The 15,564-nt window shown below is 38.9% G+C and overlaps 1 protein-coding gene across 1 annotated transcript in view; it reads left to right on the top strand.

Annotated features, from left to right (window-relative positions):
• The first annotated feature begins 193 nt into the window (after nucleotides 1–193).
• The window catches only part of LOC117227620 (uncharacterized), a 159,209-nt gene continuing 143,838 nt past the window's right edge, over nucleotides 194–15,564 (top strand). Inside the window, exons 1-2 of the mRNA XM_076520520.1 lie at nucleotides 194–202; nucleotides 1,132–1,235. Coding sequence (XP_076376635.1) covers nucleotides 194–202; nucleotides 1,132–1,235 — 113 coding nt within the window. The remainder of the gene's footprint in view (nucleotides 203–1,131; nucleotides 1,236–15,564) is intronic.

Below are 15,564 nucleotides of genomic sequence, written 5' to 3'. Positions count from 1 at the left end.
GCTCAAACTGTTAGCCAAAATCGACTGTTAGTAATTTGGCGCTGTACGGACCCCGAATCGAGCTTCACTTTTTCTCCTCAAGAGGCGCCATTTGTCCAAATAGCGTCGTTTTCAAGGACAGATGATTCGTTTCGAATTTAATATTCTATCTTACGGCGGAATTCTATACATTTGCGATAACAAATAAACGTAGATGGTTCAGGTTAGGTGGAACATTTCAGCTAGTAGACTATTTGGTTTCCCTTTTACACTACTCTAGGCTCTAAAAGGCTGTTAGGAAATTATACGTCACGTTCGTTACAGCCTGATTCTACACCTTCGGATCGATGGAGATTTCATAAAAAAATTTACCGAAGAACTGACCCTGAGCACAATTTTCAAGATCAAATTCTTTTATATTAATATAACGTTGTTCCAGGTCTGCTAAATTTGTAACCATCAAAGTTTCGCGGAACACTCGTTGTCACTTCCACCGTTCGAACACTGGCGCCACGACCAACCGCGAACAGCTTGAACCTATCCCCTCAGATGTCGCCACGCAAGCCTCAAATCGCACTTCCTTCAAAAAGTGGTAAAAACGTCAGAACAACGAAGTTCAGCAAAAATGAAAAAACGCTGCGTTAAAATCGGATCAATTCCAAACCGAGTTTTCTAATACTTCTTAAAACCTCTTTCAACTGTTGAACCACATTATAGAGACCCAGCAACGCGTGTCGCCATGATCCGGTGTCATAAAACTTTCACGGTTTCGGTGCTATTGCAAGACAATTCTCTCCCGATCGAGGTAACAACGCTCGCGACTTTCGCGGTTCGAAACCTACAGCTGGCCCGCACCGCCAATGGTCACGCTTGTAATTCGAGTTGCCGCCCTTCCCCCACCGGTTAGTTCGAGCGCGTGCCGCGGCGTGCGGCAGCGCTGCGATAGTAGCAGCTGATCCGTAGTGCGGTGAGGAGCAGTCGTGTTCGTGCCGCGTTTCCCAGTGTGTTCGTGCCGGTAACGCGTAACACTGTGGCCTGCTCCTCGCACCAGGTGCGATCCCCGGTGGTTGGTTCAGGGCTGGTGACAAGTGGCAGTCCCGGAGCGCGGTGCTCGGTCGATCCGTCGACGGACACGTTGCGACACGGTGAAAGGTGAAGAGGAGCGACGAGAGCGGGTCCGTGGAGAGCTCGAGGAGGCCGAGAGAAGAGAGGATCTCAGTGTGGCACAGCGCGCGTCCATCGCGAACTAATTCTCCGTAAGTTTTTACCGTGCACTTATTCTCTGGTCGCTCGCGTGTTCTCCGCGCGGTTCGGTCCTCCGGGTACCCGTGAAACTTCGCCGGTCGGCGACACGTGCCCCGAGAACTCGGTCCCGAGAATCGACGTGCAAAGCGCACACGTGAGACTCTTCCGAGGTGACTGACACCTGATGCGTCAATGACCACGCCGCGCGTACCAGTCGCGTGTACTTCGGCCAGTCTCGTAGGACTCCGATCGCCGCGCTTTACGAGAATCGTGAACGCGATCGCACGCGTGTCAGCTGGACGCGCGGAGCCACGATAATCGCGGGCCGAAATCTCGGATCACGAGAGCGACGGTAAACGGGCCGCGACGCTAGGTTATGTCACGCGGATGCCGCCGGTGGATTTTTTTTGTTTTTGCTCGTGGGACTGGCGGGAGTGGCGAGTCGCATCCCACGACAGACATTCTCCTAATACGTAAGTACGCACATATGTGATTAACGGGACGCGGCTTAAATCATCGTTTCTCTCGGAACAGTGGTACTCATCTCGCTGATTATCGCGAAACAATTCTATGTCTCCGGCGTACATATGTGCATATAACTGTTCTCTTCGTTCTCGCGTATGCGGTGGATCTCTCTCCAGCTCGTAATCTTGTTCGTGCTGTGCACGTTCAAGGTCACCGTGCAGACTCGCGCGAGTTGCGTTAGATATGATATACCGGTATATATTGACTCATTGACTGGTCGTCTGTCTCAGGCCACCGACGGCCGATACGCGGAACAGGGTCGCTTCTGACCCATATAGAATTCCTTGAAAGGTCACGGAATGAACTTTGTCGGAACTCCGAAGAAATTTCTTTAATACCAGCGTTTGCTCGTTACATGGGGATTTAGCGTGTTAAATGGTACGATAAGTATGTAGGTCGCGCGCTGTTTGAACTATTACCGTAGTACTCGAAGGCCGAGAAGCGTCTTCGAATTGTATCGGACACTTTTGCTGATTAGTTGTTGTCCCCTTAACCTTTCGACCGAGGGGAGACGAGTAAACTCGTCGTTCGTGTTTGACTGCATCTTTCAGTAACCTTTACGATTTTTCATTCATTCAATTTATCCTTGGTCGCCTTAGTCGATGCGAAATTTCTTCTGCTACTTTCGCACTTGTCACCGTGTTTACTTTTCGTTTACGTTTCGCTTTGTGAATATTTTGCTGGTTTCAAGTTTATTATTGCTGTCTGCAATTTAAAGTATACAATTTAAACTGTCATCCCTGTTGATGTATTTTTCTAGGTTCTGATTTCACTTTGGTGGTCATTATACGCATTTGTTTCCGACGAAAAAGTATTTATGTATGCTTGCAGTGGATCAAAATAAATTCAAAGTAAAACTAAGACTATGCGAATAATATTAATTGGGATACGGTGACATAACTTTTACTATTTATCAAATTTAGGAGATTTGTAAATTTGTAAATTTTACATATATAAATAAAGATGTACACCCCCTTTTACAGGGGGTGCTTGCAGTGGTTCAAAATAAATCCAAAGTAAAACTAAGACTATGCGAATAATATCAATTGGAATACAGTGACATAACATTTACTATTTACCAAATTTAGGAGATTTGTAAATTTGTAAATTTTACATATATAAATAAAAATGTACACCCCCTTTCACAGGGGGTGCTTGCAGTGGTTCAAAATAAATCCAAAGTAAAACTAAGACCATGCAAATAATATTAATTGGAATACAGTGACACATAACTTTTACTATTTATCAAATTTAGGAGATTTGTAAATTTGTAAATTTTACATATAGAAATAAGAATGTACACCCCCCTTTACGGGGGGTGAAAAGGGAGCGAAATGAACGTTTTACTACTACCACTTATCAAATCTGCGTATAGAAATATTTAATCAAGTAGAAACTGTTTTAACAATGAGATCAGTCAGGTCCCATTAGATTCGTGGTTATATTATATTCATTCATTGTATTATATCATTATATATATTATATATCATTATATTATATTCATGGTTACATACGCAAGGTTTACGACTATCAAAAAGTATTTATATTTGCACTGTTCAAAATAAATTCGAACTAAAGCCAACGTAATACAAATAACATAAATCGGAGCACTGTGATTTCGCTTTGATTACTGTTTAGCAAATCCACGTACAGAGACATTTTGACAAGTAGAAATTGTTTTAACAGTGAGATCGCTCGGGTTCCATTAGATAAACAAGCCGTTTATTTTGAAAGTGGCATAAGTCACTTCACCGTAATGAAAAGTGGTGATCTTTTTAATGTTTATACGAAATTATTTATACTGAGAAAAACACCAGTATCCTGAGATAACAAATACAAGTAAATCTTCTCGAAAGTTAGCATCCATATTTTTAAACGTGTTAAAACGCAAACCCTTAAATATATCGACTTAAAAACAAAGTGACTTATGCCACTTTCGAAATAAACGGCTCAAACAGCTACTAGACCAACGGCATAGGTTTACGGCTCTGTATCCGGACACCTGTAATTAGCGTAAACGACGCAGCATTCATCAGCACGTAGCAGAATTCGTAGGTCAGTTTCCTTCGCCCTCGGTCTTCGAGGATATGCGATCGAAAAATCAATCGGTTAAAAGATTTCACTTGCTCTTGCAAAGGTCACGAGTGCATTGTCTGTGGTGCGCGCCGGTATGCACTGTATAGGGCAAAACAGAATGTCAGTCGAATGTTTTCGCGGGTCTCGTTGATGGCGGACACGATCAGGTGTCCCGGATTAGCGACGATAATTCTGCCTGTCAAATATTTGCCTGACGTGTGTTTGCATTTTTATCGGCGTGGACGCGGTCGCGTTTCAAAATCCTGTTATTCCATATTCCATGTTTGTGGAAGGTCGTATTTCTGGTACCGGAACACAGGGGGGTGTCTTATTATTAGACTATTCGTTCTCTGAATCAATTGGACGGATCTGACTCGTGATGACAATTTTTAGTAACATCCTGTAAAATAGGAATGTGTATTCCGGTGATTTAAGAGGGAATACAAAATTCTGTTTTTTATTTTTAGCCAATATTTTTATTATATAAAATATATGTTATAATATAATAATATAATATAATAAATTATATTAACTAAATATAATATATTATAAATATAATAAATTATATTAACTAAATATAATATATTATAAATATAATAAATTATATTAACTAAATATAATATATTATAAATATAATAAATTATATTAACTAAATATAATATATTATATTTAGTCAATATTTATTCAATTATTTTTATTTTGTCAATAAAGACTAAATCTAACGTTGTTCTATAAGAATGACAACACAGAATTTATTTAGAAATTTCACCACTTCTATTATAAAATAAAAAGTTTTTCTTCATCACTGAGAGTTTCTTTCTTTCTTTAATCATCTTAGTAAGTTGAAAATAATACATAGGCAATGTTAAATTTTCAAAATTTTCGTCTTAAATTTCGTCTACTTAATTTTTACAATAAATTCGCAGTCTAATTGCTTTAGTTAAGAGAAATTTATTCGAACATTTTCTGTGAAAGAATCGTTGCGATCTCAACAATTTTACAATGAGCAATCTGAAACCGGTTAAAATGACCGGTATACTAGGTTTAGCGTTAATAACTCAAGGAAATGTTGAAATGAATAAGTTAAATACGAAACTGTAAATGCACTGGAATCTAACTTCTGTTTCTTGCAATTGATTTCGACAATTTTTATTTAACATAAGACTTACCGAGCCTTAAACGTGACCAATGTTTATTATTTTATAACAGTGGCAAGATTAGATATATTTAAACTTATGTACGATTTCTATTATAATAAATGCTTTAATAAACAAGTTCTTCTAAAAATTTCTCATTGGAACATTTTTATAATATCAAGAATTGCAAAAGGGAAAATGAAAAATCAGTCATTTTGACTGATTTGGTAATTCTAGTGTTAAAGATCCGGAATCTGCATGTTAATGACAATTGCTGGAGTTCATGCAAGCGAATGTTTAATTTGTTGAAATATGAATCGAACCAAGTTCTGGTACAATTAAACTGTATTCAATCTTTTATTGAAGTAAATCTTTTGCTGACCGGAATTAGTCCGCGCCTAGTGCATACAATGTACGGCCTAGTAAACAATTGTTCTTGCACCGCCATACCCGTTCTAAATAATAAAGAGCAGGTCTGACGAGAAAAGTATCGCAGTTGTTAAAGCGGCAATATAATCGCGAACAAATTGAAACGAAGAAAACGATTGAATGCCTCGGTAAATGTTACGCAATCGAACAAAGATTATGCATAAAATCGATTCGCTTTTTACAATCTAATTTATGCCGTAACCGTGACAGAATTAGATCCAGACATTTTCTGAATATTGGAATCAATATTGGTCCGATAACGAGAACCTCGCGTTTCAAAATAGCAAAGTTGCGCGATACTTGCACTCGGCCAGCGGTAAACACGGAATACCTAATTAGTAGCACGTATCGCGATTTAATCTAAATATTAAATGTAGAACAGGAGTTATAATGTTAAACATTCGAGTGACGCAATGTTCGTACACCGAGAATTCAATTCACCTGCGCATGCATACGTTAATTGGCCGCGTGAATTCGTTATGAATGCACCCTGAAACAGAGCTGGGCATTCTTCGAATAAATTCTTTGAATAAAATTTAATTCGAAAAATATTTCGAAGAATTCATTGGCATGAAATATCGTTCCAAATATTTCTGCGATAAAATTGTATTCGAATTGATTCGTAATATTACGCGAATTAAATTCTATTTCAAATATTTTTCGAACAGAATTTTATTCGAAGAATCGATGCGAAATATTTTTTTTATAAAATTTTATATTATATTATTATATTATATTATATTATATTATATTATATTATTTATATTATATTTCGAATAAAATTTTATGTGAGATATTTTTTGAATAAAATTTGATATGAAATATTTTTCGAATAAAATTTTATATGAAATATATTTTGAATAAAATTTTATGTGAGATATTTTTTGAATAAAATTTTATGTGAGATATTTTTTGAATAAAATTTTACATGAAATATATTTCGAATAAAATTTGATATGAAATATTTTTTGAATAAAATTTTATGTGAGATATTTTTTGAATAAAATTTTATGTGAGATATTTTTCGAATAAAATTTTACATGAAATATTTTTCGAATAAAATTCGATATGAAATATTTTCTGAATAACATTTCATTCGAAGAATCGATTGGAAATATTTTTCAAATAAAATTGTATTCGACCAATGCGTCGACCTGTCCTATCTAATCGCCGAGTTTGCGACGAGGGTCACACCGATCGTTTAGTTTACTTCTCACGCGATAATTCGACACGGTTCGCGCGGTTCCTTTCTTTTTTTCTCGAATAATGACGCGGCGTCGACGACGGCGACGTCATCGAGTTCATACGTATATCGTCCTCCTTTTTATCGACGTTTCAACGATTATTCGACCGCGTTGAGGTGGGACGGCTCTGTTTATCGAGCGAAACGGGGCCAGGAACGCCCGCGAACGGGTGAAATGAAAACTAAAAAGAAATGTTTAAATAAAGGGGGAACAATGGAACAGGGGCCGACGTCGAACTCGCGAATCCGCAATTATTTCCGGCGACAACTTTTTTGTTCACAGCTCCGTTTCCCGCCGCGTTTTCATCGCGAAACCGCGTCGCGTCGCCTCGCCGGAATTTCGGAGCGCTTCGCGCACCGCTCCGGAGCCTTCGTTTCCGCGCGCGCGAGAAGTCTTGAAACGGGTCTGTTTGGAAAAAGAAGCACGACGACGCGGCCTCGTTCCGATTTATCAACCTAACGAACGGGGAGACCGGTATTCTCTCGAAGAAAAATTTAACGAGCGCCGCGGAAAGCAGCGTTCGTCGCCGCAAGGTCACTCGGCTTTTCAGCTTCCTGTTAACTTCGTATACTTCCCGATATTTTTCAGCTTCCTGTTAACTTCGAATGCTTCACCGATAACTCTGACGCGCCTCCTATATCTTGAAATATACGGTGCTCGGTCGAGCAGGCCGATACTCGATCTTACCGCTCTTGGATCTATGTACAAGTTTGCTGGAACAATACTTCGAGCAAAACTACGCGAGACACATTCACGAAAAGTTTCGCCCGTCGATCGAAATCTGGATCGCGGATATTAGATGACGAGAATGGAAGAGATTGTTTCTTCGCGTATGTCGCTCGTCGAGAGTTTATACAATGGCTCCCATTAACACGTTCCGTGCCACGTGTACCATCGATGGTACACGCTTGCATGTTTACTTAGTGAACTGAACAAATTGTTTACAAGAAATTTAGAACCGAAGAATCAATTTCCACCGCAAGAATGGGCGTTGATAAGTTTTTGTTACGTTGTTATGTGTACGAGAATTAATAATTGCACGTAATACATCAAGTTTTAGTAAAATATCAAAGTGTGAAGATTCGAGTAAAAAAAGCTCGGCACGGAACGTGTTAATATTCGGACACATTTTAAAACGCAATAACTTTGCTCAAACTGCACTCTAAACGATTTGAATTTTTTTTTAGATAATAGAGGAACTGGTATCTGTTATCATTTGGAGTAACGAAACAAAGTAAAAAGTTCTCGTTTTTCAACCTTTTTGTTTTAGCTTATACAAAAGTAATATAATCTACGAGACGCATTTTTGTAATTTTTGTCATAGGCTCAGATAAGAAAGTTCTATTTTCTTCTGTCATTCTAAGCAATAGCAAAATTAAAAAGAAAAAGCATTCTTGTTATGGTCTCGTAGACTGGTCGCTCTATCATCTAAATAAAAATTCAAGTCGTTTAGATGTAGAAAATGTTATGTATTGTATATATTAGGTCTACCGAAAAGTTCTGTCCGTTTTTGAATTGAAATATAACACAATTTTCATACGTTTAATAATATTTATTGTAGAATATACTTTCCATCGTTACTTATGACTTCTTGCCAGCGCGATGGCAACTTGTAAATGCCATTTTTAAAAAATGATTTATTTTTAGAGGCGAAGAACTCGACTGGTGCTTGGTTGACATCAGCTTCAGTTTTGAATTTTTTTTCCTGTAAAAAGTTTTGCAAGGAGAGAAACAAGTGATAATCGGAGGGTGCTAGGTCTGGGGAGTATGGTGGATGCGACAGGATTTCCCAGCCTGGTTCTGCGATTTTCTGACGAGTCGCCAAAGCAGCACGTGGTCTGGCATTATCATCGGTAGCCATGTTTTCACGATCGCGTCTCCCTTAATAATGACATGAGACATCTTTGTTTCAGTTTATTTAGGAGAGTACATGCGTGTAAATGCAATGATAAAGAGAGATAGTCATATATGTCTCAAATCAACATGTGCATATGGATTGTAACTTGAAGTGACACTATCGGACAGAACTTTCTGGTAGACTTAATATATAAAAATCGATAGGTGAAATTGAAAACATTGAAATGATTGAAAGAAACTAAGAATGTTGATGTACTAATTTCAATATATTTTTTATCGAATTCTGCGTAACCCTATACAGGATTATTAGCGACATATCCTAAGTGCCTAATACATCTGAGATATACAGGGTGGCCCATTTAAATCGATCTAGTCAAATATCTCCGAGACCGTCGACGATACTCTGGGTCACCCTTATAACTAAATCAAGGATACCCGAAGCCAACAATACCTACGAAGATATGTGTAACAAATTACATAATAACCTCGACATACATGTTTTGTCCGTACGTTCGGTTAGTTGCCTAACGTACATGCGCGACCGAACTATTGTACGCTCGATTCGCGCTTCCTACGGCAAATTAATGACATGGAAGGGTCTCTAGTAGTCTTAGAGAACTTTATTTTTTGTGTTGTACTCTTTGCGAGCGCTGGTGGAAGAATGCTCTTCCAACGCTGGAAAGTCGTGGAAGAGCACCCGTGGATGGAGGTAGATTGTTTATTATTGGTCAAGGCATGAATCACCCCTTGGAGGGGGGTGTCTGCCTTGACCCTTGTTGGGGCCTGAGAGGGTTTCCCCAGTGGTGGGACCTTTTTATGGCCCTTGTCTCTGGACGCAACAATACAAACAGACAATATGAATGACAGCAGTCGAATTACAGATTATAGATATTTCGGCTTATTAAAATAATGAGACGAAAACAAATAAAACTGTACTCGGTTCGTTTGTTCTGCAATCGATTCAATTTTTCATTCGCACAAAGATATTCGCAGAGTCGATCGTGCATGAAATACGGCCAAGACCGAAGCAACCCTTAAATTCGCCTTTGAATCGTCGATCGTTAAAGCAATTCGTTCCGCGTTATTCGTTGCGCAGCTTCGTAACAGGCTGGTCGCAAGTTCGTTATTTATTTGCATGCACTTGCCTTGGATCGTTTCAATTTGAAAAATCTGAACGCAACCGGCCCGCAGAAGCGGTCGCACGAAAGTGGAAGTTTAAAGTGGCTGCAGCGCATAAAAGGTTATTATTGAGCGACGGGAGGGACATTCGGCCGAAGTTCGCGAGATGTGTTGTTGCCGCACGAACCTTTCCTCTTCGGCTCTGGAAATATTTCGCGTCGTTACTAGTTGCACGAAGTTTCCGCCGGTCAATATTTAATAAACGTTATGGGGCACATGCACGGCCCGATTATCGGCGAAGTTGGCCGTTCCAGAAGTTCGACGACGAATTTGTGGAGTACGTATCGTGTAACCGGTCGCAATCGCGAAATTGAACTTCTGTTATATCGTGGTATTTTAATCCCATCGAGGGCGGTTCGCGTTCCGTTCGAAGTGCGCCCCGGAACGAGCCGGATACTCTTTTGATGTCCGTTAAAATCATTTCACAGAGTATTGTACTCCGGAGAACGTGGCGCGTTCCCGGAACAATGCTTTCCCAGCACTTCAAAGGCTTCGCGTTTTGCGACGGGAACATTAGCAGGGTATTGGGATCTCTCAATTTATGCGAATATCATTGACCCGATGGGCCGTCCCTTTGCGATCCGTATTAGAGGTGTACACGGTCTCGGAAATATCGAGATCCCGATGCTTGAGACGAGACGAGACGAATGTATCCTGGCAGTCGTGAATATCGAGATTCTGTAATGAAGTTATTATAAAAGTTAAGATCTCTGCGGAATATCGGCATTCTTGAAAATATCGAGATTTTCAAGTAATCTTGATTTTTGTAATAACTGGATTGTGGATTTTATGCATTCATGGAAAAATTGGGTGTATATATATATACCCAATTTTATATATATATATACCCAATTTTTCCATTAATGCATAAAATACACACACACACACACACACACACACACACACACACACACACACACACACACACACATATATATATACACCCAATTTTTCCATTAATGCATAAAATACACACACACACACACACACACACACACACACACACACACACACACACACACACATATACCCAATTTTTCCATTAATGCATAAAATACACACACACACACACACACACACACACACACACACACACACATATATATATATATATAATAGTAAATAGATTAAAAGAACTTTGAAACAGTAAAAAGATTGAAAGAATGTTAGGATAGTGGAAAAACTAAAAGAATTTTAAGATAGTAAGAGGATTGAAAGAATTTTAAAACAGTAGAAAGATTGAAAGAATTTTAAAATAGTAAGAAGATTAAAAGACTTTTAAAACAGTAAAAAGATTAATAGAATTTGAAAATATAGTAAAACGATTAAACGAATTTGAAAATAGTGAAATGATTAAACGAATTTGGAAATAGTGAAATGATTAAAAGAATTTGAAAATAGTAAAAAGATTAAACAAATTTGAAAATAGTGAAACGATTAAAAGAGTTTGAAAATAGTAAGCAGATTAAAAGAATTTTGAACTGTCAATGTATTATTTCCATTCTGTTCAAATGATTAAAGAAAGAACGATCTTGCTACTTAGTTTCTGTATCTTGGAATCGATGCAGACAATTTTTATTTTGCGTAGAAATCCGCAGTCCGATAATAACTTCATCGTTCGACGGGATACTCCTTTGTCGCAGTGAGAGAATAATAATTTTATAGTTCAGGGACCAGATAACTCATTCATATTCTATTAGGTCATTAAGTATGAAACGCATAGATTTTATAGTAAAATTATATAGAGTAAAGTATGCATTTCATACTTAATGAGTTAACCGCATGGAACACGCTAATGAATATATGAAAGATCGAAAGAGAGAAGAATCTTCAACCCAGTTAAAAAAAAACATACCCGTTTTTATACAAAAAGAATCAACTTGGAATGCTTATAATAAATTACAAAATCAACATATACAAAAAATCGTACGCTATATTATATTAGATCGAGCCATAAACAACTTCCGATGCGGCCAGGTAGAATCTATTGTTCTTATCTAACCGCTACGAGTCGCCGGAACAAACGAACAAAACAAACATAAATAAAGAAAACAAAACAAATAACAAAAACTGATAAACAAAACGGAAGTGATTTATGACTCGATTTAATAGAATACTCTGTACAAGATAACAGCATCAAATTTCAAGTAAATCGGATGCTTAGCTCCGGAAATTTTGTGACGGCCAGGTTGAAAAATTTAGTTTCGAGAGAAACAAAGAAGTTTCAAGGTAACTTTTCTCCTCTGATGAGATAAGATACTTTCAACTTCACTTTCAGTCGCTAAACGTTCGAATCTCGAAATATCGCTTCGACGTAACATTCTAAACACCTGAAACTTCAAGAAAATCAAAACAAAAACAAAACCGAGTTTTTTTTAACAGTTAGGGTTATGTTAAGGTAGGTTATGTGTTAGTTAGGGTGGTGTCCCTTTTAACCAGTTAGCTGTGGCGCCTCTTTTTCAGAGCGCGCGCCTTTATATGTCGCGAGAATCAAGCGATGACGAGTATACTCGTCAAACACAGAGTAAGCGTCGCTGTTAAAATATTGGACCAAAAATTTTATTTTATGAAATTAACAATTTTATTACTGACATTTACTTATTCGCTTAACGTTAACATATACTACATGCATAACAAACGAAAAACGCAGGAAAAATGAAACACTACAAAAGCTAAAAATTCAAATTGCTGCAATGGCACTTCGCGCGTCGAACATCAATATCGCGATTCTTTTCTAATTTTATGTTTATAACAATGTAAACACCTTCGTGTAGGATTGGCCACAAAATATTCTAAACATCTTGAAATTTGAGAATATGTTTTCACTAAAATCAATTTAAATAGCCAATGGTCACTGCTTTCTCGCACGACGAGTACAATAATGTCTCCCTTACTGACGCTCAGGTTGTGCACAGAAATGGTCAATTTGGGAAGAGGAGATACGATTATTCGACTCGTCTTTATAGTTGTTGATAATCGATAACCATAAAAAACGAGCAACAAGGCTCGAACAATCGTATTTTCTCTTCCAAAATTGTCCATTTTTGTGGACAATCTGAGCGTCAACTAGAGAGACATTACTGTATACTGGACGTGACACAAATTACTGCCGCCAATCCATGACGAGTATACTCGTCAAACACAGAGTAAGCGTCGCTGTTCAAATATTGGACCAAAAATTTTATTTTATGAAATTAACAATTTTATTACTGACATTTACTTATTCGCTTAACGTTAACATATACTACATGCATAACAAACGAAAAACGCAGGAAAAATGAAACACTACAAAAGCTAAAAATTCAAATTGCTGCAATGGCACTTCGCGCGTCGAACATCAATATCGCGATTCTTTTCTAATTTTATGTTTATAACAATGTAAACACCTTCGTGTAGGATTGGCCACAAAATATTCTAAACATCTTGAAATTTGAGAATATGTTTTCACTAAAATCAATTTAAATAGCCAATGGTCACTGCTTTCTCGCACGACGAGTACAATAATGTCTCCCTTACTGACGCTCAGGTTGTGCACAGAAATGGACAATTTGGGAAGAGGAGATACGATTATTCGACTCGTCTTTATAGTTGTTGATAATCGATAACCATAAAAAACGAGCAACAAGGCTCGAACAATCGTATTTTCTCTTCCAAAATTGTCCATTTTTGTGGACAATCTGAGCGTCAATTAGAGAGGCATTACTGTATACTGGACGTGACACAAATTACTGCCGCCTATCCATGACGAGTATACTCGTCAAACACAGCTAACTGGTTAAATGTTTAGAAATCACGACTCGCGGCGTGTTTCCTCGTAGCCACGAATTTATTTGTAGGCGGTGGCTGGCCGACGGAACAATAGCCGAAACGTCGCGCCGGATGGATTAGAACGCGCGAGATAATTCGAGGGTGTATCCGCGCGGAATCTGGCCACGGCCGACGACCGACGACGACTCTCGCTGCAAAAGCTGAAGCGAGTTTTGACCGTTGCCGCGGGCGGGCAAACGCCGGAAACGGGGTAATTGGATCGCGGTCCCTTTCCAGTGGAATCCGGGTTGCCCCTTTTAACTCGGTTTGTTCGCCGCCGTTTATTCGTCCCGGTACGTTTCATCTGCGCGCGGAAGCGTGCGGCCGAATGAAGAGCGGCCCCGGCCGGTTCGCCGATGTTGCGTCGGATCGGCCGAAAAACGCGTCTCACCTGTGCGATCGTTCTCCGCGATTCTATCCACGCACTCGGAGTTCTTTTTCTTCTTACGGAGTGCATCGAGTTTCCGTTCGCCGGAAATTTTAGATCGAGATAAGGTCGTCGAATTTGACCGATTCTGTCATAATCGACAGGAAAATACAGTCAGGGACGAATAAAGGATTTCAATTTTTGTGCGTCACTTTTAACCCTTTTGCTACTACGGGCCACTATAGTGGCCCTCCATAAGATGTCACTGAGGTACTACGGGCCACTATAGTGGCCTTTCGTATGATGCCACTGAGGTACTACGGGCCACTATAGTGGCCTTTCATAAGATGCCACTGAGGTACTATGGGCCACTATAGTAGCCTTCCATAAGATGCATTATATTGCATAATGTTATTTCCTCTCATACTGTAAATTAAAGAGCGCATGCTAAGACGTTATAAATATCCTGAAATACCCTTTATTTATAAATACCCTTTGGAGAGAAATTTTTTCGTACGAAAACATTCAAGCAGCTTGGGTTCTCCGCCGCGGTACTCCCGCTGACGATCGGCGTCGCGTAGCGTGCAGTGATGTCGTGGCGCTCCGTTCAGCGGGAGTACCGCGGTGGAGAACCCGCCCGTAGCGAAAGGGTTAAATTTCGCGCCGTTTTACCAGTTAGCTGTGTTTGACGAGTATACTCGTTTTGGAGAAGTGGTAGTATTTTGTGTCATGACGAGTATATTCGTCATGGAGAAGTGGCACTACTTTGCGTCATGACGAGTATACTTGTTTTGAAGAAGTGCCAGTATTTTGTGTCGCGACGAATATGCTCGTCATGGAGATGTGGCAGTATTTTGTGTCATGACGAATATATTCGTCATGGAGAAGTGGCAATATTCTGTGTCACGACGAGTATACTTGTCATAGAGAAGTGGTAGTATTTTGTGTCATGACGAATATACTCGTCTTGGAGAAGTGGCAATATTTTGTGTCACGACGAGTATATTCGTCATGGAGAAGTAGTAGTATTTTGTGCCACGACGAGTATACTCGTCATAGAGAAGTGGCAGTATTTTGTGTCATGACGAGTATACTCGCCGTGCGTAAAAAGTAGTGACCATTAGCTATTTAAATTATAATTTTAATAAAAACAAGAACAAACACAAAATTCTCAAATTTCAAGATTTTCAGAATATTTTGAGGCCAATCCTACATCCCCCCATATGTTTTTATACCAGATTGTCACATATTATTTGACATTTAACAAGTAGAAACATTGCGATGAACAAAAATGGACGCCTGTTTATTATTCAAAATTATTAAAAATTTGGCGAAAGTTGTGCAGAAGTTGGAAGAAAATTTCATAGAGAATATGAAAGAGAAAACTGTTCATGCGAATCGAAAGAATAATGAAAAAGAATTTATAATCATAATGTAGTTGATGACATGTATAATAATTAACATGACATGTATAATAATTAAGATTGAGCGCGGTAACTCGTGGTTGCGTTCAATAGAATCTATCAACTCATTTATGACAAACTGATCTTAGTGAATTCAACGGGGCGATGCTTTCGTTAGATGCATCTTCGATGTGCATTCTCTCCGGTTCCGCGATGGCAGATTCCGCGAAACTGGTGTCTCGACTTGTTCTCCGGGAGATCCGATTCTGTTCCGACTACAAATGTGAACATCGGAGACGACGTCGGGCAAATCCTTC

Source organism: Megalopta genalis, chromosome 1, assembly GCF_051020955.1.
Source record: "Megalopta genalis isolate 19385.01 chromosome 1, iyMegGena1_principal, whole genome shotgun sequence".
Lineage (NCBI taxonomy): Eukaryota > Metazoa > Arthropoda > Insecta > Hymenoptera > Halictidae > Megalopta > Megalopta genalis.
Note: the sequence above shows the minus strand (reverse complement) of the source record. Positions and strands in the feature narration are given on the sequence as shown.